Genomic DNA, 22,352 nt, shown 5'->3' with positions numbered 1-22,352 from the left:
ATATGGTTTTCAGTTGGGTGCATGTATTAGAAATTCTTGCACTGCTGGCCATGCCAGTCGGCATCTTTCAGTGCTCGAAGGGGAAGGGGTCACACAAATTCAGTTCCCTAATCTCTTCTGGCTAATTTTCCGAAATATTTTAAGACATAAAAACACTTGTGTGAAGCCCTTTTCCCCCGCTCTCATTCTGTTTCCTGCCATGTACCCCCAGGTATTGAATTGCCCCTGTTTGCTTTCCAGTTTCAGCGTCATTTGAGGGGAAGCAGCATCTCCTGAACCTGCTGGTAGTGAACAGCATTGGATATGTCCTGCGCTTCCTGAAGAAGCTCTGTCGCAGCCTCTTGTGTGACAATCTCTTCAGCAACCAGCCTTTCCAGCAGTACAGTGCCGTGTCGGAAAGCCCAGAGGTGTATGAGAACAGACGAATGGAGGCAGGTAAGCTGCTCGATCAGCTTGGGCTCAAGATTTAATAAGGCTGAAGACAACTGCAGAGAACAAGAACTGCAGGTCCTTGTGTTGCGGGTCCTTTCCAGAGGGAGGGAGTGGGATGATTCACAGTATTTTTCCCAGTGGCTGCAGAAGAGGCTTTTTGGTGAGGACTGCTGTGTTGGGGAGCCCCAGCAGGGGTATGGATATTCAAAACAATGTTTATATCTCTTTGTTACTTTTACCTCTTTTCCTAAAGAAACAAGGCTCATATGATCCCATTGTCCTTGTTTCTGTCAATTATCTCCCATAACTTTTGGCTTCCTTGAGTGTATCTAGCCACAGGATAGAAGACTCGGAGTTCCCTCAAGTTTCAGTCAGGCAGGAAGGTAAAGGGGAAGGGAAAGGAAGGGGAGCCATTTGCAGCAGCATGAGTTTGGGTCAGTGCCATCAGTGTAAATCTGAGGTATTGTTATTAGCTGTAGAGTATTTGACCTGGAGCTCGATCTCTCGTCCCCATCCATGAGTGCAAACCTACATGAGAGTCATGACTGCTAAGGGGTTTGCTTTGCTAGTTGCAGGAGTGTTTCTCTGAGCTTGAAGTGCCTGTGATTATCAGCAAGGTCCCTGCCTTGGTGCCTGACCACCTGGAAGAGCTGTGGCATGGGGCCAGATGTACCCAAGGATGGTGATGTTCCAGAAAGGCACCTGCCATGAGCAGCAACAGTCTCTCAGGTGGATGGCACAGCCAGGCTTCCTTCTTGTCCGCACCCCAGCGTGCTGGGAAGGAGTACTGGCCCTGCACAATCCCCATGGAACTAGAGCATGCCTGCAGCCCCCATCTGCAGTCAGTGGCTGGAAAGCTGTCCTGGGGCCCTACTGTGGACTTGGAAAAAATTAGTTTAGAGATAAGAGAAAGATGCAAAGTTATGGCCCTGAACCTCCGCTTCACCTGCAGGCTTCCTCCTGACTTTAATTATTTTCCCTTCTCTTTTATTAACAATGTTGTGGGTGTTTAGGGAGCACACTCTCTCATGCATTGTTTAATAGCAGCTACATGCTGGCAGCTGAGAGAAAGATGTGTTGGTGTCCACCATCATGATCCATGAATCACTTGTTTGCCAGGAAGACCTGAAATGTGTGCTTCACACACCAAAGCTGGGAGTAGGCTGTGCACACAGTGCAGGAATTTCCTTTTTGTGCAGAAGATCCAGCTACTACTCTTACAGGGAGGGGAGGAAAGGAGGGAACCCAGATGGAAAAGCAATTTTTATTTTTTTTTTTACTCTGGACTAGGACATTTGTAGCAATCTGAATATTTCTGAGAGGTCAAGAGATTTCTGTAGCACTGAGTGAGTGCAGCCCAGGAGGCCTGACATTTGCGGTTGCATTTGCATTTTAATTTGCATGTACATTTGCATGTTGAGGCTGTATGAGATGGAAGGCAACTCTACAACTGGAGTTTTTACAGTGGCTGTTACACTCTGAGTGTCTCCCTCCCTACATAATTTCAATGCAGATGTCCCTGACACCATTCCCACTGCCTCTCCACAGCCACTGAGGAAGGCACAAAATTTTGTCCCAGACCAGTCAGGAGACATGGATGCAGAGAAGGCTTCCCTTCCCTGACTCTCCTGCTGCTGGGAGGCAATTAATAGCCCCCTTTGAAGGGAACATGGGCTGGGCAGCTTGGTCTAGTCAGGGCTTGTGCTGGCCTGGACTCTCCTCATCTCTGCCTGGGAGTGCGATGAAGAAAGAATCAGTGGTTCTCATGGCTTTGGTATCTCCCATAATGAGCCCCACTGCTGTACAGCAGAGAACGTGAGCTGTGAAATAGTGGAGGGTGATAGTTATACATGGGGTTAAAGCTCTTCCACCAGGGTCCAGCTCGCTCATCCCAGGGTCTAATAGCCACTGGCCTGCTAGGCAAAGAGCTATAGCATGGATCAGCATGACGTGCAGATTGATTTGTGTACTTTCCTGTTGAAGTGGGGACACAGGAGAGGTCATGGAGGAGCCACCTGGTCCTGCAGCAAGGAAGGCTGTCTGAAGTAGTGCCATTTCCAGAGCAGCTAGGTGCTCAGGCAGCTCTCTGAGCTGGCAGCCCCACAAGGGGACTCTCACCAAAGATTAACAGAAATACAGTGAGATAGGATTTGAGGACACTTTCAGCATTCAACTGACCACCGACCTGGGGTACCAAATTTGGTGAACAAGAATTGCCCTGCTGAAAGCTGTCCATGGATCTGGGGGGTGCCTGAGGAGAAGCACAGCAGCTTCACTAGCCAACCCACTGTTTGCATCACTGTAGGTCCCACAATGCAGGCTGGAGAGCCTGCTGCTGGCGCTGTTTTCAGTGCAGTCAGGCAGTTTGGAAAACCCACCTACAAGATAACTGCTTGGCCTCAGAATACAGAAAAAGGCTCTGCCACATAAAGCCCTTGAAATGGGAATTTTGGAGAGGGGAAAAAAGCTACCTCTTCCCCATGGCAACTTGTGCCCAGCTCAGGAACTGTCTGCCTGCGGATGCGCAGCAGGGGAACCAGAGTGACAGCCTCGCACCCTTCATGCTGTACTCAGACAGAACCACTCAGGTACATAATATTCCTGTTCATCATGTCAGGCTGTATTCAACAGCTCCATTGGCACTACTGGAATAACTCCAGCTTTAGGCACCAGGGCTTGAGCCACTGAGTCTGTGTTTAATGCCGCATTGCCTAGATCTCCTTCCATTTCCCCAGGAAATAGCGTTTCTCTGCAGCAAGGTCAGCACTGGGAGGATCTCTGCTACAGAAGAGAGATGAGGTTTCCCTGTAGTGGTAATAATAAAGAGAACTGTAGGGGTTCTTCTCACAGGCAAGTCTGCAAGGGAGCCTGTTGGGATAGCACTTGCAGGGAAGGAGCAGAGCCATAATCAAGCACCACAGGAAGCCATGCAAAGCAGCCACATTTTTCATTGCTTCTGTTCTCCAACTTGTAATCGAGATGTTCTTCCTTTTAAAATCATGTGCTTTTCAGCCCCTGTGTACCAATGAATTTAATACATGTATTGACTTTGGTGCAGTTACTCATGATTTACGCTGGCAGAAAGTGAGAGGAGAAGCCAACATCGTGTCCAGTCATATTAAATCCACTTACACCATACAGGATTCACCTTTTAACCTTGCCCCGAAATGCGTGCCCCTAAGCCATTATTCACCTGCGCTCACAGCAAACTGATGGGTGCTAATGGCTGCATACAGGCCAGGTGGGATTTGTTGATATATGCCTATATGACTTACAACAATGTTTTACTTGTCTAAGAATTATGCCCTCCCCAGGCCAAACCCAGCACCAGCCTCTGCAGTGAGCCTCACTGGCTGTACATTACCCTCCATGCCCTGACAGCACCTCTTGCACTAGCATCCAGAGGTCCCACTCCAGCCCTCTCCCGATGCCAGGGGCTTCACTGCCTTGTCTTGGCACACTTGGGGATAAACCTCAGCTATGAGGGGGCTTCCTGGGTCAGGGGAGCAGTTGGTGGAGAGCAGCTGTGGGATGACTCCCAGGGCTTCATGTGGAAAATTCGTGGCTTCAGGTGTGCTTTGCTACGAATCCTGAGGTGTGACTTGTCCCCACAGCACCTGAGTTCAAAGCACCTCTGGACTCATAGCCCAGAATTTTCCATGATAGTGGTAGTGCAGTATGATCTGAAATGATGGCAACATCTGAGTGAGCTCTGCAGGAAATTCTGTGAAGTGTGTTAGGGGCTTCATGGATAGGAAGCCAACAGGGATCCTGTGAAGTGCCTCCATCCACACCCTCTGTGTTCCACTTTCATTAGTCCTCTCACACTGAGCTACTGGAGGCTTGGATGCAAGCATGGGAAAGGGACATTTCTGGAACATCTACATACTGTTGACATGCCAATGTGCAACGATAGACTGTTATTTTTCAGAGGAAAGCATGTTCGCTATAAAACTTCTTGCCAACCTGATGGGAGGCACAGAAATTTAAGTAGTTTCTCTTACGTGGGAAGCATCAAACTTGCTAAGAATCTTCTTTCCCTCTTCAGTCAATTCTTACTCTTTCTTTGCTGAACCTTGGGTTTTGGTTATTTTGTGCTGTTAAGACAATTGCTGTGCTCCACATAGAACATGGCTGCATGTAGCTATAGAGACTCTGTCTTTATGCAAGGACTCCTGTGGCCAACTCATCAAGGAGGAAGACAGGAAGGTCTGTAAAATAAGGTCCCCAGCCTTGTTCTTCTCCCCATGGCCAAGTCAAATTTCTAAGCTTAGATACCATATAGTGTTCCCTACCACTGTCCATAGAAGAACAGCAGTTCTTCTCATGGCAATGGCTGGCAGTAGAACACAGTAGGAGGTAGAGGTACCCTATGCTACATTAGAGCTTCTATCTATAGGAAGGTGGACTCTTCCTATCTACAAGCCCTTGAAAAGCTGGTACAAGAAGTGTTATAACAGTGACGATCTTAAAGGTCTTTTCCAACCAAAACAATTCTATGATTCTATAAGAGTGGTACTATCAGGCAAGACATTAGGCTGGGAGCTGTGTAGGCAAGTCACCCTTCCCTGCTGTGCCTTTCTTTGAGCATCAGTCCAAGGAGAGCAATAAATCTTGCCACCACGTGCAAAGCCCCTCTAAAACAGCTAGAGAAAAAAGATAAAAAGAAAAAAACATGATAAAAAGCCACATATTATTACAATCAATATTTTCTGTTCCAAGCACCAAATAAAAAGCAGCTCAGAAATTTCAAGCCCTGAGAGGGCAAGAAAAATGTTGTCTTTCCCTTTTCTAGTATTGTGGCTTGTTTAATCTTGTCTTGTTGCATGCTAGGAGGAGCAATGCTCCTGGCTTCTCAGCACACTCAGAATAAATGGCTTTTATGGCTATCAATAGCTTTGGCTCTCTTCAGCATTTAATTACCTGCAAAGGCCATTTATTGCCTCATATATTCCTCTACCATGAACATAAGCCTTTAAACAATAAATAAAATATTAAGGTCACTCTTAGAGAGCAGAGGAACTGCACAAGCCGTCCAGCCACAGCTTAGTCTAATATAAAAAGTTTGTCTGGTCTTTGGAGGATTTGAACTGACAGCAGAGCCTGCAACAGAGCAGAGAAAGGATGGGATGGCTGCAGGCATCTCTTCCTTCTTTCTTCCCATGTGTGCATGATTCTGTGCATCCAGCAGCAGTCTGAGTGCCTCCTCCCTCTCCTGACCCAGCTCAGCTGGCCCCAGGTCAGGGCATCCCTCCTAGAATCCCCACACTAAGGTCTTGCCTGCAGCTGGAGCACCATCCCTGGGCTGCCTTCCTGAAATGGGATGTCTAGGGTGGTAACTGTGTGGCAGAGCAGAAAGAGAGGCAAATGCAGGTGGAGATGCATGACGTCCTTCAGAAACCCAGGGAAGGACAGGAACAATTTAGGATGGTACAAGAGTTAGAAGTAAAAGCAGGAGAGTGAAAGACAAGAGACCATTAGGTAATGCTCCTGCAGAGGGGTTTCATGAAGGTGGCAGTAGAGGCTTTAGCATTCAGGCTTTTTAAACCTAGAACAGAAGAAACCAAGGAAATGTACACTAAGGGGAAAATCCTGGCATGAAGGAAGATAAGAGATGGATGAGAGATGAAATTCATCTGTGATGTAATATGTCTGAACTCTACAGAGTTGGCAGAATTGGGTAAATTGACCCTTCTGACCTTTAAGCTATACGATTACTGTTTGCGAACTCCCAAATGAAGGAGTCCCTTTCTGTCCTTTAAGTTTATGAAATTGTATTTCATTGTGGATGTTAAACAATAAAGCTATAAGCAGACATCCCTCCAGCAGTCAGCCCAAGGGAAATCCTCCTTCCTACCTTCTACTGGGCTGTTTCACCTCCATGGTCTTTAGGAAATCCAACCCTTTCGAAAAGCTACTCCCCAGAGAAATAGGCTCTCTTCTCCCCATCAGTGGATAAGGAGAAACCCAAAAGCCTTTCTGTCCTTCAGCCCAAGATGTGCTCGGAGCCATGCCACAGGTACCAGCAGTGCTGGAGATTGCCTGGACTTTGGCTATAGAGGCTAGAAGAGAGAGAGCTAAGCTGTGAAGTGGAATTCAAAGAAGGAAAAATGATGCTTTATTTTTCCATATAAAAAGGTACGCATAAGGAAAATAGATGAAATGATGGGCATAAATGCATGAAGCGTGATGGATGAGATCACTATAGAAATAAATACCCCATGGTATAAGCTTTTAATTCAAGCTTTACATGTGTCATCACATGGAGGAATCATGGACACTCCTTTAGAGCCCTAGTCAGGTAAATCATGTGATTGTAACTCTGTTTTAGCTTCAATTTTAGCTTTAACTTTGTTTTAGCTGCTTAAGTCTTTTCCACAGGGCTATGTGATTCCTTCAGGACATGCCTGAAGTTAGGTGTCCAGGCTTTGATTTTAAGCACCTTAAATTAAAGTTGAAACAGGAATTTTCATTTCTAAACTTGTAAAATATTGATACCTCATGATCCAACATAGCCATATTTTAATTAGATCAGCAGGCCACAGGCCAGAAAGGACGATGAAAATCCTACCCCCACTCCAAATGTCAGTGCATTACCCAGCATGACCCACCAGATTTTTCATAGATGCAAGGGAGGAAAAGACGATTCTCAGCTTTCTTACCTTGTGCCAGTTCAAGCCATGTTAGATAACATCACCTGAGAACCACATGCAATGTATTGGTGTATGCTCTGGTACTCCGTGAAAGTCATGGACAAGTAGATGTGTTTCTCCTTGCTGCTGGGTTGTTGTTGCAGCAAGGGTAATATAAAGGCTGGCTATGCCAGTGGAGGGGGTTCTGAGAGATGGCAAAGCCAGCACTTACTAAGTGCAAGACAAACCAAGAATCATTTGGAAGAGAGGTGAACACTTGCTTGTGTTTTGTGAATCTGGACAAGAGGACCCTTGCTCCCATGACTGCCTGGTACGTGGTGCCCATGGCAGGGCCTGGCCTTGCATCTCCCTGGGAGAAAGCAAAGCCAGCTGAAAGTGGGGAAAAGAGAGTCTGTGTTTAAGCTATTTCCGTTTGACAGGTTTCAAAGCAGATTCAGATTTTTTTTCTTCCTGGGGATGTTACTGATTTTTGCTTGGATGGTCTTCAGTTTTTCAGCTCTGCTTTTCTCCTTCTTCTTGTTGCTCTCCTTTTTAGCCTTTTAAATTAATTGATTAAAAGGCTCCTTCTCCTTTACCTGACTTTATCTACATTCTCTTTTTCTCTATCCTTTTCCAGTTCACCACAAAATATATGAAACTTGCCCCCACAATGGCATTTCCAGTTCCATGGAAATAAAATATCAATTTTTTCTCAAAAAATCTTGGCTGCTGTTTAATCAACAGTGGTCCCCAGCTCCTTAGGATTTATTTGTTTGTGATAATTAGAGTACATCAAAGTGCCTTTTGGAAAGTAGTAACACAGCATCTGCCCAAAAAACATTCATCTGTTGGAGAAATGAGTGCAGAACAGGAGATTAAAGCAATGGAGAGACTAATGGAAGCAAACTGCTGGTGGTGATGTGCAGTTTGGTCTTAGTGCAGGGATGGTACTGGCTGCAGGCAGCAATGAGAAAGGTAAGGGTGCAAAGCAAGGAGCTGCACCACCAGCACCTGGGCAAGAGAAATACGTCTCCACCTCTCACTGAAAATAAGGTGCAAGTGGAGGTATGGGGAATCAGGTAGTTTTTGATGGATTTCTTCATGGAAGGGGTAAATTTGCAGAAGTGATTTAAACAAAAAGGCAGCAGTGGCTTGTTAGACTTCAGCAGAGAAGCCAAAGTTAAGGAAAATGTAGTGAGTCTGGAGGATGGAGTCCCAGGACAAGTCCAGCCTTCTGTTGGCATGGCACAGGGCGGCACTCTAGTGAGAAGGGAAATTGTCTCTGTGGAATCATGAGGAGAGGATGGGATAAAAAAAACAAGAAAGGGGAACTGATGAGTTCCTAGCTGCTGGAACTGAGATTGGCCAGATATCTTAGAAGCAGCAGCAGCAGACAAGGCAGGAAAAAGAAAGGATTTGTGAAGGGGAACTAAGACATTAGGGCTCAACTGTGTTGCATTTATATGGCAGAAGAAACCCCAGAAGAGATATCAGAAAGTCCAGCTGATCTGCAGGAAGAAATGAATCAAAGGCTTTATAAAAGATCTTAGACCTACATATAAACACATGCACAGTCTTGGGCTGTATCTAATTCCTGGTTGAGATTAATACTTGTTAATGGTCAAGCCCAGCTTGTTTTGCAGTTACTGCACTAGACATATCACTGCTTATGTTTCCAAACAACAACAACAAAAAGCTTTTAAATAATTTACTCCAGAACTAAGTAATATAATTCAGGGAGATTCATCACGGTGGTAGCAGAACAGAAATGCACTAAGTACTTCAGCTGCATAGAATCCCAGTACGTAACACCTTCAAATTTTCAAATAACACAGTAATTTTCATCTAGTCTATTCTATATACAGCTTTTTGTGACTTTTATCAATGCTGATTTATAAGCATATGGAGTACATTATAAACTACCTGGTTAGAAAAGCTCCTCTAGGTATTGCTAGAAGCTGGAGACATAAAGGATCGATCGCAGCCTCTCCCATCTCCCTCTGCCAGTGAACAACTATTTTGCTGCACTAAGACACAAAACTATACAACCCCGATAAATCTCCTTTTCATGATGCATATTTTGGTGTAACATAGAGGCAAGGGAGAAGTGAAGAGAACAAGGAGCAGGTCTGAAATCAGGAGGAAGAGACCAAAGGAAGATTTTTTTTTCTGAAGGCCAGGTCCCGATGTCATTGAAATCCCTTTTGCCTTCACTGGTGGGTGTGCAGTGCCTGAGCAATTTGCCTGCATTGCAAGGCAGGACTAAAACCTCTCCATTGCAACACATTTACTCAGTCGTGCCCAAACACTTTAAAAAAAACATCCTCGATGGGTTATTTATACACACGAGCACCTTTTATTATTAAATCTAATATATTTGTCAGCAGCTAGCTTGTGAATTCGCTCTACCTTTTTACTTACTTTGGACAATAAAACTATGTTGATTTGTTCCCAGCTGGTTTCATTCCCTGGTTCTACTGCATTAAACACAATGTGGATGTTGTCTGGGCTACAAACACTCAAGGGAAATAGTTTAAATAATGAGAGAAAAAAAATGCCCATGCTGAAGTCCTCGTAATCAAAACAACATTGGATTTTGGAAAATTCTCCAAAAAAGAAATTTAGATTCTTGATGTTGACTGACTGGCAGCTTCTCCTGGGGGGATTTCACGTTTCAGTTACTGCAAAATATTTTTTAGCAGCTAGGACACGGTAGGATGATACATGGTGCAGCAAAGCCTCAGACTAAACCCTGGAGAATATACTGCAGGTTTTATCTCCACAGTGTGACCATGGTTTCAATGTTCTTAATATCTACATTCACAAGTGGATTAGGCTTATTTACATGTTCCCATTCTGACTGATTAGTACACCCTGCTTTTGCTCCCCTGTGGATGCAACTGTGTGTTCCTATAACTCATGCAAAAGTTATCTTGTAGACCAAACAACGCAGGCATGGCAGCCCTGAACTGCTCTTGGTGGATGCCCTGGGCTGCCTGCTCACTCGCTGCTTCTCTGCAGCAGCCTCAGGGATGCTGTGGCTCCTTGGGAACACATCTCTGTGCCATCTCTCTACCTTGGCAAGCAGTGAACAGTTCAGCTCCACTGCCAGAAACCAGATGTTGTGTCCTATAATGCTTTCCTTGACCAGCCAAACCATGGCAGCCATGGACTGGTGTGGAAAAGGTCCAGTCCTGCAGGGTGCAGGTGCATGCACCAGAGAGTGGTACTGACACAGTATAGAAATGCCTGCTGTGCTGCACGTCTGGACAGCTGATGGAGCTGAAAGGAATGGGCATGTACTGTAATCCCAGAGTAAATCACAGCAGGCAGAGCTGGAAAGTCTTAATCCATCATAGGCAGCTCTTATCTTTAGATAGATGCATGCAGGCTCGAGCTACAGGGAAGATAAGGTCCACAGTCTGTTTCTGACTGGACAGAAATGTGCGAGGCCATTTGGCAGACACAGAAAAAAAAATCTTAATCTTTTAAGAGCTGATCTTAAGACAGAAGAAAGTGGTTCAGAAGTAAGGCATACCTTTCACACTCTTAAATACTGCTTAGAGCTCTCTCCCTCTCTGGCTTACACTAGATGGAACTGATGGTTATACTCAACTGAAGTATTTCTTTTTACATCTCTGCATTCGCTTTTTGTGTTTCCCTAGTTTTATTTTTCCTTCCCTGAAGGCTTAGATGCAGGGTCTCTTAACCACCACAGCTACTTAAAACTGTCACCTCCAGCTCCCCACCATTGCCTCTCAGACAGAGCAAACTCCATCCTTGTGCAGAGAGCTGGAGCCAAGCTCGGGGATGGTAAAATACAGGCAAAGATAAAACTGCATGAGGAGTCTCTTGATAGGATTTTGATGCTGTGACTGGCTCCTCTCAGAATGACTGGGAGATGAGAAAAGGCTGGCCCTGGCTGGAGGAGAGGAGAGGTCTGAGGAAGCTATGATATCATGCCGCTTAAAATATGGAGTTCACATCTGGTCAACCCATTATAGAAAATATATGGTAGCACTTAAAAAGGTACAGGGAAAGGTCAGAAGGCAGAGCCCATGACTAAAGGATATGAGGAATAGGAGACAACACAAAAAAGAAGTGTGTTGGGGGAGAAAAGAAAGAAGGAAAAAAATCTATATTGACTGTGAGGAAAGAAAGTTAATGGGGAATTTAATTACAGTAAGTACAAATGATTGAGCATTGCAGGTGGTGGAGCAAAAGATTATGAAATGACACAAAAGTATTGGTCTAGAGGAAGGACAGTTGTCCTGGGTAGCTACAGGTGTTTAAAAGAGGACCTTCCTAGTTTGGGGATCAGTGTTTGGCATGCTTAGAGGAAGGGGGTGCAGATTTCTTTCAGTGTCCCATGCAGCCTTCACCCAGATGCAGCCACTCCATGGCTGTGCAGGACATGGCCTGTTATCTGGGAATGGGGATCTCAGTCCCAATTCGCTGCCCTGACCTTGATCTCGGCTGTCCAAGCGGCAATCTGGGGACAAAGGCATGGGAGTCTCAGGAAAAGGAAAATTGGATGAATAGAAGTGTGAGATGGATGGAAGGAGAACAGCCTGGGGAAGAAATGGTTATGCAGGTTAGCAGTGCAGGAGGAAGGAAAAACAGAAAAGGGAGATAAGAAAATGGCAACATGGGGTGATGCTGCTCATATGGGAAAGCAATGTGAGAGCAAGGTTAAGATAATGGAAGAAGCAGTAGGAAGAGATGATGGGGAAGAACAGAGGGAGGAGCAGGTGTGGTATATAAGGGAAAGGAGCCCAAGGCAGGTAAAGGGAGGGATGTAACACAAGAAGTGATGAGGGAGCAGTGGCAGGTGAGGAAAGCAGCACAAGATGTGTTTTTCCTGAGAGAAGAGAAGGCAGACTAGAGGGTGTCTCTGGAGTATAGAAAGAGCTTTTACCTGTAAGAGAGATTTCAGCAGAATAAGTTTGCTAATTTTATTTTTTTTAATAGAGAAAATAAAGTGAGATATTAGATCTGGCCAGGAAAATGTCAGCTAAGGATCATCTTTCCTGGGTATACACTCTTACTCATTTCCTTCTTGACTTGAAATTTATTTTCATTTGCTTTCCTCATGCACAATGGGAGGAATATTTTTTTTGTCTTTCTGAATCCAGAGGTGATGGATAAGCTGACCAAGGTTGCTTCAGAGGTCTGCAGCAGACCTGGGATGTGAGCTGCAGGTTCTCATGCTATTTTAAGTCAGATAACCCATCTTCAGGAATTTAGCTAGGAACCATGCAAGCTGCTACTTTAAAGAAACTCAGATCAAGAAATGCGCATTTTTTAATTGGAAAGCAATTGTTTTATTTGGTTTATTTTTTCTCTCCTCCTGTGCTGCATTTTAAGGTATGAGGGATGTAACAGCTTTGGGCTTTTCAATCCAGTTTGTCTGTGGACCATTCATGGAAAGGAAAACTATGCCAAAATAGCTTGAGCATCACAGGGTGGTAAACAGCTGCAATAGAGAATGCTGTGCACAAAGCAAAAGCTCGAAGCAGTTTCCTCATAAATTCTGCTTTAAAACATTGTGTACTAATTTCTCACCAGAGTGTGCCCTTCTGCTGACTACCTGGAAAATAACATACAGAACTGCGACAGAATACAGAAGGGCTAAGCTACAGATTTATGAAACTGATGCATTTTAAACCTCAACAGAGAGTTATGCTTTTTCTTCTGTTGTCTTAGAAAACATGTTTTTCCCTAATTGGCCAAAGTGGGATTAGTAGCTGTGAAAGCTGTACACTTTACAAGGCCTTTTGGGAGCTTACAAAATGTAGATACACATCATTGGTGAAGCCCCAACTCATGCAGCTTCTCTGTGGTACAAACTAACAAGCAGATGGAGAAATATAAAAACAAAGAGCTCCCATAGTCTTTTGTAGTTTCTGAATGGTGGAGCCTGTCCCTCCTGTTGCCTCCTGTGCCACTGTAAGGGGCCCTGGACCTCTCACATGAGCCCTTGCCACAGTTTTCCCCCACCCTCTATGGGTGCTTCTTGGAATAGAGAAGTAGAATAGAATTAGAGGGCAATTCAGGTGGGAATAGATCCCAAGAAGTCTGGTTCAATCCCATGCCCAAAGCAGGGTCAGCTATGGGATCGGACCAGGTTGCTCAGGGCTTTTTCCAGTTGGATCTGGAAAACCTCCAGTGCCAGAGCCTGCACAGTCTCTGTGGCCAACCTCTGTCAGAGCTGCATTGTCCTCATAGGGAAAAGGTTTCTTCTTACATCCAGTCTGAAGTTTTCATTTCAGTTTTTGCCTGCTGCCTCCTGTTCTGCTGTGCATCATCTTTTTGATGACCTTCCCATGGAGGTTGCCTGTGGGGCTGATGTTTGGTTCCTCCCTCTAAACGGTCTCTCCCACAGGGTTGAACAAGCCCTGCTCCTCCAGCAGGTGCTCCAGGCTCTAGGCATCTTTATGAGCTTTTGCTAAACTCACCCCTTTGTCCATGTCTGTCTGGTACCACAGAGATCAAACATAGATTCCAGGTTAGGTCTCTGTGGTACCCTACTTTTTACCATACAACCCATGAACTGCCACCCAGTAAACCTGATCATCCAAGCCATCCCTCACCCATCCCAACTGCAATGTTCTAACTTGGATGCAAAAATATTATGGAAGATGGTGTTGAAAGCCTTGCTAAAGTCAAGGCGAATGACATCCACTGGACACCCTTTGCCCACAAATTCAGTTGCTGTATGACAGAAGGCAATCAAGTTGGTCAGATGTGACTGATCCTTAGTGAACCTATTACAGACTGTCACCAGTCACCTTCCCCACCTTCTCTGCTACTGGGAGGAGGAGTCATGAAATGCAAACGTCCTCTCCTGCCCTGAAGTGTTACCAGGGATTGTGTCACCCTTCAGGGGCATAATGGACCTTTCTGTGTCCTATTAGTTCCCTGTGCCTTCCTGCCTCTTCCCTCTCACAAGTGTGTGTGTCTTCTGGGTGTGAGCAGACCATTGCAGGGCATGGGTCCACAGAAATGTGGTTGTTGAAGGTGCATTAGCTCATGCAGTTTTACAAAGAAGTCCACACTCAACAGGGAGCACAGAAGCTGACCAGCATATGTTAAAACTGTGTGACTTAAAACATGTAACCACATATACTTGAATGCATAGTCTCATTTTTCCTAGTCTTACTGTGACATGCATTTCATCATGAGCTTCTTTTGGCCAGGAGGATGTGGCTCTTCTAATCTACTGACTGCTCATGTGAACTTGAAGATCAGGAGCTCTGAAAAGGCTTGCTTAGAAAACTGGCTGCTTGAGAAGATCTTTGCTCCCACCTTGTACAATGAAGATGTGAACTATGACTTTTCAGATTCCCTGGGCACCTTCCACTGAGGTGTATTTCAAACAGTAATGAATGAAGGCTCCTGCTTGGTTTGTGGCAATAGGCATCATTATTCCCATTTTGGAGACCAAAGCAGACATGTGTGGAATAAATTGACATAGAACAAGACGAGCCTTAGGCAGGGTCGGGAACAGAACTGGCAGCATCTAGCTCCTTGTCATAGTCTCATGCACAACTCATGCATGTCCTTCCATGGGGAGATTTTTCCCATACATGTCTTATTTCACACAGATTACTGAAGGAGTCTGACATCAGTCAAAAAATCTCTGGTGTCTGCTCACAAATTTTGGAGTCATTTATATCCATAGTAATAAAAGCTGTATGGCGTTTATTTAGCAGGGCTCTTTTAATGTGCTGTTTGTTGTTTTGATAGTCTGTGTCTTCTTCATATTGTAATCATATTAAAAGACCATTCTTTTCCTGGAATAAAGAGGTAATGATTCACAAGAGGCATAATTATTCCATGCAGTGCAGGCAGGATGCTGCAGAAAAAGCTGTCTTCTTTATGCGTAAGAGGCTTTTATTGCAAGTGTTCTACACAGTAATTAAATTCCTTTGAATGAGGAGGCTTGATTGGATTTTCTTTGGTTTATTGGGAGGAGTCTGAAAAGCAAGGTATTTAGCTCAATTGCTGTACAATTTTGGCATCTGTTGGAGGTTAGGGAAAAAGATTCACAGCATTTGATTCCCTTGTGCTAGTGTTACGTTAGGTGAGTGCCGTTGAATTCAGTTGGGTTACACTCTATCTGTATTTGTGTGAGAATCAAGCTCAGAAATCTCTGGCAGAAAGCAGCAGGATACCTGACTGCGTGCTGTAAGCATGCAGATTATCTAAGGGCAAAACCCCTTGCTAAAGGAAAGTTACAAAGTTGCAAAGGCAAATGCCCCAAAATGAGGAAACTTCACAGTTACAGCGGCCCTTTGGATCTGATGCTTGTCTTGTGCTTGATACTTGTCAAGTACAGCCTTCACCCAGAATGGGACACGGTTTTAAAAGACAGCAACAAGAAAATAAAATCAGGCAATCATGTAGCAAAAATCTGTGTGGTAGCTTGACACAGGAAGAGGGATGCTGGCATGGCACAACTCTTGATTATCTGAGATGTCAAACTAAATCATGTTTGTTTAACATCAACTACGGTACATAGCTGCTAAGGGCTGGGGTGTTTTTTTTCCCAAAGGAAAAAAGTAGAAATGCAAAACAAAGAGAAAACTCTATTATATACAGCCTCAACATCTATTGGCAATGGGCTTTGGGTCTTGTAGCATCTAATACAGCATAAATTCTTCCCATTAGTCAACAAGTCTGCATTGTACAACAGGAGGACCATGTTGCTCAGGCAGGGAAGGAGATGTGTGGCACCACAGGGCTAAATTCACCCTGCTCAGGTGTGCCTGGACGGAGAGACCACACATGATGAGAAAAGGGGCATTTTCAACAGCTCAGAGAAATGTCATGGAGCAATGGGAAGCTCTTTCCTAATCTAGGGGCTTCCTACCTGCCAGATGTTAAGACCTTGTTTCACCCAGCAACAGTGGGAATCTTTGAAGCATCAGTTGCCAGTATTTGTAGGGTTATGTGAAGGTTTGGATCTCAAAGAAGTTTCATGGGACTCTGCTTTTATCTCTGTGGTGGTGGTGACAGTAGGGTAGGAGAAGTCCTGGGTGTGGGTGAGGGAAGAGCTGGTTTTGCAGGGACAACGGCAGTGGAAAGGAGGAGGAGGAAGAGCTTTGACTATATTTTGTGAAGACAAAAAGGGCAAGTGGAAAGGAGCTTGAACATTGAAGCCTGTTAGGAGAAGACATCTTTCAACATCTTCATCAACGACCTGGATGAGGGGACAGAGTGTACCCTCAGCAAGTTCCCTGATGACACCAAACTGGGAGGACTGGCTGATTCCCCAGAAGGCTGTGCTGCCATTCAGCAGGATCTCAACTGGCTTGAGAGTTGGGCAGAGAGGAACCTCATGAGGTTCAACAAGGACAAGTGCAGAGTCCTGCATCTGGGAAGGAACAATCCCCTACACCAGTACAGGCTGGGGGTCTAACTGCTGGAGAGCAGCTCTGCAGAGAGAGACCTGGGAGTCCTGATTGATAATAAGCTAAATATGAGCCAGCAATGTGCCCTCGTGGCCAAGAAGGCCAATGGCATCCTGGGATGCATCAAGAAGAGTGTGGCCAGCAGGTCGAGGGAGGTTCTGCTCCCTCTCTACTGTGCCCTGGTGAGGCCTCATCTGGAGTGCTGTGCCCAGTGCTGGGCTCCTCAGCTCAAGAGGGACAGGAAAGTGCTGGAGAGAGTCCAGCGCAGGGACACCAAGATGATCAAGGAACTAGAACATCTTTCATACGAGGAACTGGGGCTGTTTAGTCTGTTGAAGAGGAGACTGAGGGGAGATCTTATTAACATTTACAAATATCTAAAGAGTAGGTGTCAGGAGGTTGGGACATCCCTTTTTTCTATAGTAGCTAGCAACAGGACAAGGGGTAATGGGATGAAGCTGGAACACAAAATATTCCACTTAAACATAAGAAAAAAACTATTTCACTGTTCAGGTGAGGGAGCCCTGGCACAGGCTGCCCAGAGGGGTTGTGGAGTCTCCTTCCTTGGAGGTCTTCAAGACCTGCCTGGACATGTTCCTACGCGACCTGATCTAGGTGAACCTGCTTCTGCAGGGGGAGTGGACTAGATGATCTCTAAATGTCCCTTCCAACCCCTACCATTCTGTGATTCTATGATGACTGGGACTGGCCAGAGGACAACAATGACACAGACACAAAGGTCTCATTCTGGGCATCAAAGCAAGACTGATCTGGATCTAGGTCTGAGGAGAACTGGCAAAAGAAGTCTCTGTTCTGCTAAAACTGGTGCTAGACCTGCCTTATGCCCGAGTAAAGGAGAATATGTCTGCTTTAGAGCGTGCAAAATTTGGTTTATTGAGAGGATCCTGAAAAGCAAGGTATTTAGCTCCTACATGGTGTGCAAAGTGCAACACAGAGGAGAGGAACCATGGCAATGGTTTGCAGTTGTCCATCGTGCCAGCAGGCATATCTGAACCTGAGCTGAGTCTGACTGACTCACTCACTCACTCATCTCTGCTTGTGCTAAACCTTGGGTGTGCTCATCAGCAGCCATCAAGCCTCTTCTCCCTGCAGGTTACCGGGCCTGGTGGATGTCTACAGCTGAGGATATTTTCTGATTAATTTTGATAATACCAGCCAGAATGCTTTGGTTTATTTCTTTCACTCCCTTCTACTGGCTGCCAGGGGTGAGGAACACAACAAGCTGCCTTTCCTGGTGTCCTCTTCTTCCTTTCAGCTTTTATGTTTCTAAATGAAAGACAGAGCAAACAATAGCTGCACAGTTCTTCAGTCTCAGTGGTATTTGAGGAGCACCATGAGGCAAATGGGACCTGCCAGTCAGTGGTCCGGGACTCTATGGAGAATATTGTTGCAAGCTGGCATGGATGAGTCACATCAAGCCATTGTTTCACTGTTGTGATTCTACTGACTTCTGAGTGGTTGTGCTTCTCTTCATTATTTGTTAGTTCTCAGGAAGGATCCTTCCTGGAGCCAGCTGTCTGTACAGGAAGTTGGAAACGGAGTTAAACTTTTTGCGAAAAAGAGGAAATTTTGGCAAATATACATATAATTTTTTTTCAAGGGCTGAATTAGAATGGACTCTGTTTTACTGCTGTTTGTTTTGTGCCTTGTCTTCCTGAGCAGAAACAGCCACACCTGAGGACTACCTGGCTGATCCTGCGAACATGAACCGGTACAGTGTGGATCCTGCCGATTCTGCCTTCAGTTGCACAGGCTCTATGTACACCATGAGGCAGAGTCCTGCAGATGGACATTCTGCTGGAGGCTCCTCTTCCTCTTGTAGCCATCGTCCTGCCCAGATGTCTTCAGCGGGGTCCTCATCTACAAGCCTGCGGCATCAGACCTCCAGCCCAACAAGGAATGGAACCTATCCTGAAGGAAACAGAAGTGGTAATATAGCATCTTCCATTTAGCAATGTGTGCTGCTATGCTGGTGCCATGCTGGAGTTTTAACTCACTCCCAAATTCCCAGGAAAATTAGTGAGGTGGATCTGAGTTGACATCCATCCAGACCACTCACATTTCCTTTTAGAAGGAGAAATAATAACCTGTATAAACAAACACAAAATCAATCTGTTCATCATTAAGTAAAAACGTGAATGTTTTCTAATGTTGTTAATAATTATGTAAACATATGTATTATGTATAATCGTGTGACAATCACAACTGTTATTATCAACTTACATACATAAATATTAATATAAAAGACAAAGTTGGATGCTGCCTCCAGGCAGGTATCTGTTATTTGTGAAACGCTAGATGTGTACAAGATATGGTGCAGAACAAACCCAAATATTAGTGCTTATTAATGCATTTTAGCAAAAGGCTTTTCTTCCTAGCTGTGTGGCCAATCCTAGCCCTTTAATCATGAACCAAGACAGATTTTGCTTGAGAAGGACTTCCCAGAAAACAGTTACGAATTTTTTAGAAACCATCCATCTTACCATTCAAGGCCTTTATTTCCTTTTACCCTTCAGGAAGCAAAGTCACACAAAGTTTACCTGAAAATTCAAGGGATGCTTTGGAAAACACTGCATTTGATAACCCTTCTTCCCTCTCTTTGTGTTTTTTCACTCTTCTAGGATTTACATTTGCTGAGTTGTTCTCTTTGCCCATTAACTATGTTCCCTATTAGCTCTGATTTCTTTATCCTCTAGAAGTGACCTGGGTTCATCAAATATGTTAGCTAATTCCCTGAACTTCCATTAACTTTGCTTTCTTTTTTTTTGCATTTTCCAAGTTCTCCATTAACAGGTCTTTATCAGTAGTGATTCCAACAGTGTATTCACCCCTTACTAATTATTCAAACTTCATTTATGCATTTGATCTTGAAGATAGATGTAACAAAAGATTTGAGTGTCTCGACATTTTTAAGTCATTAATTTCTTCCCCTTCCTCATTTATTAATGGAATCTACTGTCACTAGTATTATTTTTCTAAAAAAGATCTTGATATATTTGCAGAAGCCTTGCTAGTTCTCCTATCCCCTTTGTCTACCATTGACTCATTACACTGTCTTTATGCCCTTGCATTTACCCTGGAATGTGCAAGTGATTCTGCTTACTCTTGCTGACATTCCAGAGCCTCTTTCCAGCAGCTGCAGATCTTCTCATCCCTCACCTCCCTTCTTGTAACTACTTCTCATCCCTCACCTCCCTATCTTGTTCCTGCGGTTTCACTGTTTACTATTTCAGAACATTATTCTTCCAAAATACATATTACCAGTATTTATCCCTGTGTTACTTTGTTTATCTAACTTTGCCATCTTAAATGTTCAATACCTACCCAAAACCACATCTCACTATTATTTTCACACACTTGTTTCCCTGGTTTACTCCTATGTTTCTCTATTATACAGACCACAGATAAGCATTCAGTTCTCATCATTTTTTCTTTACTTATAGAGTCACCTTTACTCAAAGCAAAGTGAATAATATATAAATGTACTATGGCAAACAACTTGTAAAAGGTTGTCACAAAGAACCGGGGGCCTCAGTCACAAAGAAAAGGAAATTAAAAGCCTTTTCTTTCAGCTCTTGTTCAGTGCTCCTTGGGCCAGCGCAATCAGGTGCTGGGAGGACAAGAGGCTTACTGTGCACAGGATTTGTTTTCTCCTCTCCCTTTGCTTCCTTAGAGCCTTCTAGAAGAACTGGGACCCTTTCCTCAAGGTTTTTGGCTGGGATCTGCAAGAAGCCAAGGTTTAACAATGTTGCTACTTGCTTGTTCTGAAAACATTAATCGTCCTGCTTGGGGTCAGTTGTTATCTCTTTGTAGTACATTTGAAGGGTCAGAGCAGTTCAGACCAAGGGTCTGTCTAGTAGTGCTTTCTGTCTGCAGCATGAGATGACAGCGCATCCCCAAGAAAGAGATAAGTGCAGAGTTGGTGGTGCTTTCCTACTACCATCTCCGCCTTCAGAAGTCTATGACTCAAGGACTTCCTGAAGCAGAGGTGGTGGATTCTTACTCAGTAATTCTTCACAAATTTTTCTTCCGTGAATCACTCAATGGCTTATTGAATACTTGGACATGTCCAGCATCTACAACATTCCAGTGCTTAAGAATGTGTTGTAGAGAAGAGCCCCCTTGTATTGAAACTATGTTCAAGAGACTGAAGCTCCTTAAGCTTACTCAGCTGTATTATTTTCCCTTCTTGTTTCTGACTCTGAATATCACTGTTTCCTAGTCTCAGTCAATGTCCTGTGGAAGATCAACATGTCCTGAGCAGGAGACTAAGCTTCAGGAGACAGCTCTCTCTCTCTCTTACTGTGAATTCCCACAAAACCTGCAGTTGTTGCAAAATGAAAGTCTTAAAGATGACATGGCTTTTTCTTTTTTTTTGTAGAACTGAAACAACAGTAAAGGCCATGCAGTAGGATTTGCAGGTTCCTATATTTCTCTAGCTTAAAACATATTAAATTACTTGAGGAGCAAAGAGGAATAGAATTGTTTTGAATCAGGCACCCACAACATATGCATGTCTGAAGCAGTTACAAGTGACTTTAAGCTGCTACATAAAATATTTGTTGGGTAACAGGGCTCATCCCAAAAATGCACTTGACGCTTGCATAGACTAGCTCCTCTGGGACATCTGAGTGATTTGGCCAGCTCAACAGTAAAGGCTCCCTAAAACTGACAGTTATGCAGCAAACATAATGAAAATGGCTATGTATTCATTGAAACTGCTTATTCATAATTTTTAACAATTTATTAGTCCTAGTATCATTCATTGTAGATTAAGGTCTGCCATAGAGGTACATCTGAACCCACATAAAGGTGAAATTGCTGTCAAGGTCTCTAACAGGAGGAACAGTAATCCCCTCTGCTCCACTAACATACAGCAGCACAAACAGCTTGTGCACATTTGTGCCACCACCATCCACCACATTTCCTCTCAGCTTCTTTCTGGAGATTCCAGTAGAGTGTCCTGCAGTCCATGGCAGGAGCTAGGTCCTCCGAGGCAAAGGAGAGCCTTTTGCTCTTGAACACAGCCAGACAGCTTTCAGTTCCTGTGTTGGGCAACATAGTGTCATGTATGAAGTCAAGGTGACCACAGATTAACTACAACATCCCTTCTAGTGTTACAGAAACTGTGCTTTTTCTAGTCACAGACCGGTTTCATTTCCCTCTCTGTTTGCCACAGTGTCAGCTCTGTAACACTGGAATTCCCACTGTGGAGTCCTAGAAAGCATTGCCTGCTCCTCCTTAAAATTATAGGCTGTGTTTCTTCATAGCTATCATACTTTAACCCACCATGTTGCTTCCACTTTTACTGGCAATCTCAGACTTTCCAGATACGCATCTCTGCAATTGCCTTAGTGCCGCCACACTAGAGTTTGATTACTGGCTTCGCAAAATCTCTCTTGCAATCTCTGCCCAAGTCTTTGGAATCTGTGCTCTCATCATGATGATCCTCTGTGTGGTTTTCCTCTTCTAGGGATAATTTGTATGCTGCTGAATCATAAGTGAGCAAAGATGAGTAAGTGGTGCGTGCCAGTCTCCGTTCCTATCCTCCTCAGTTTGCATACTTACAGGGTAGGGATGGGCAGGACTCATAAAAAAGAGAAAGAGGAAGAATTTCTCTCTGAAACCTCAAACCAATCCTCTTTATTTATGGATAATTTTGAAAGATAGCTTGCCTTATTTATCGCAGTGGGCAAATATCATGGAAAAAAACCCATAACCGTAAAACATATCTCAGTGCATAGCAGAACACGTCTCTCAAGCGGAATGGATGAGATTAAACCTCAAAGCTCTCATTAATGCGATTGGAAGCTTGATGCCTAATTCTCCATGATTATGCTAAAAAATTCCA

The 22,352-nt window shown here is 44.3% G+C and overlaps 1 protein-coding gene across 1 annotated transcript in view; it reads left to right on the top strand.

Annotated features, from left to right (window-relative positions):
- The window catches only part of SCML4 (Scm polycomb group protein like 4), a 46,431-nt gene that overhangs the window by 13,751 nt on the left and 10,328 nt on the right, over positions 1–22,352 (top strand). Inside the window, exons 4-5 of the mRNA XM_061990964.1 lie at positions 241–435; positions 18,161–18,430. Coding sequence (XP_061846948.1) covers positions 241–435; positions 18,161–18,430 — 465 coding nt within the window. The remainder of the gene's footprint in view (positions 1–240; positions 436–18,160; positions 18,431–22,352) is intronic.

Source organism: Colius striatus, chromosome 2 (genome assembly GCF_028858725.1).
Source record: "Colius striatus isolate bColStr4 chromosome 2, bColStr4.1.hap1, whole genome shotgun sequence".
NCBI classification, from domain to species: domain Eukaryota; kingdom Metazoa; phylum Chordata; class Aves; order Coliiformes; family Coliidae; genus Colius; species Colius striatus.
The sequence above is the reverse complement of the archived record's forward strand: the minus strand, read 5'-3'. Positions and strand labels throughout refer to the sequence as shown.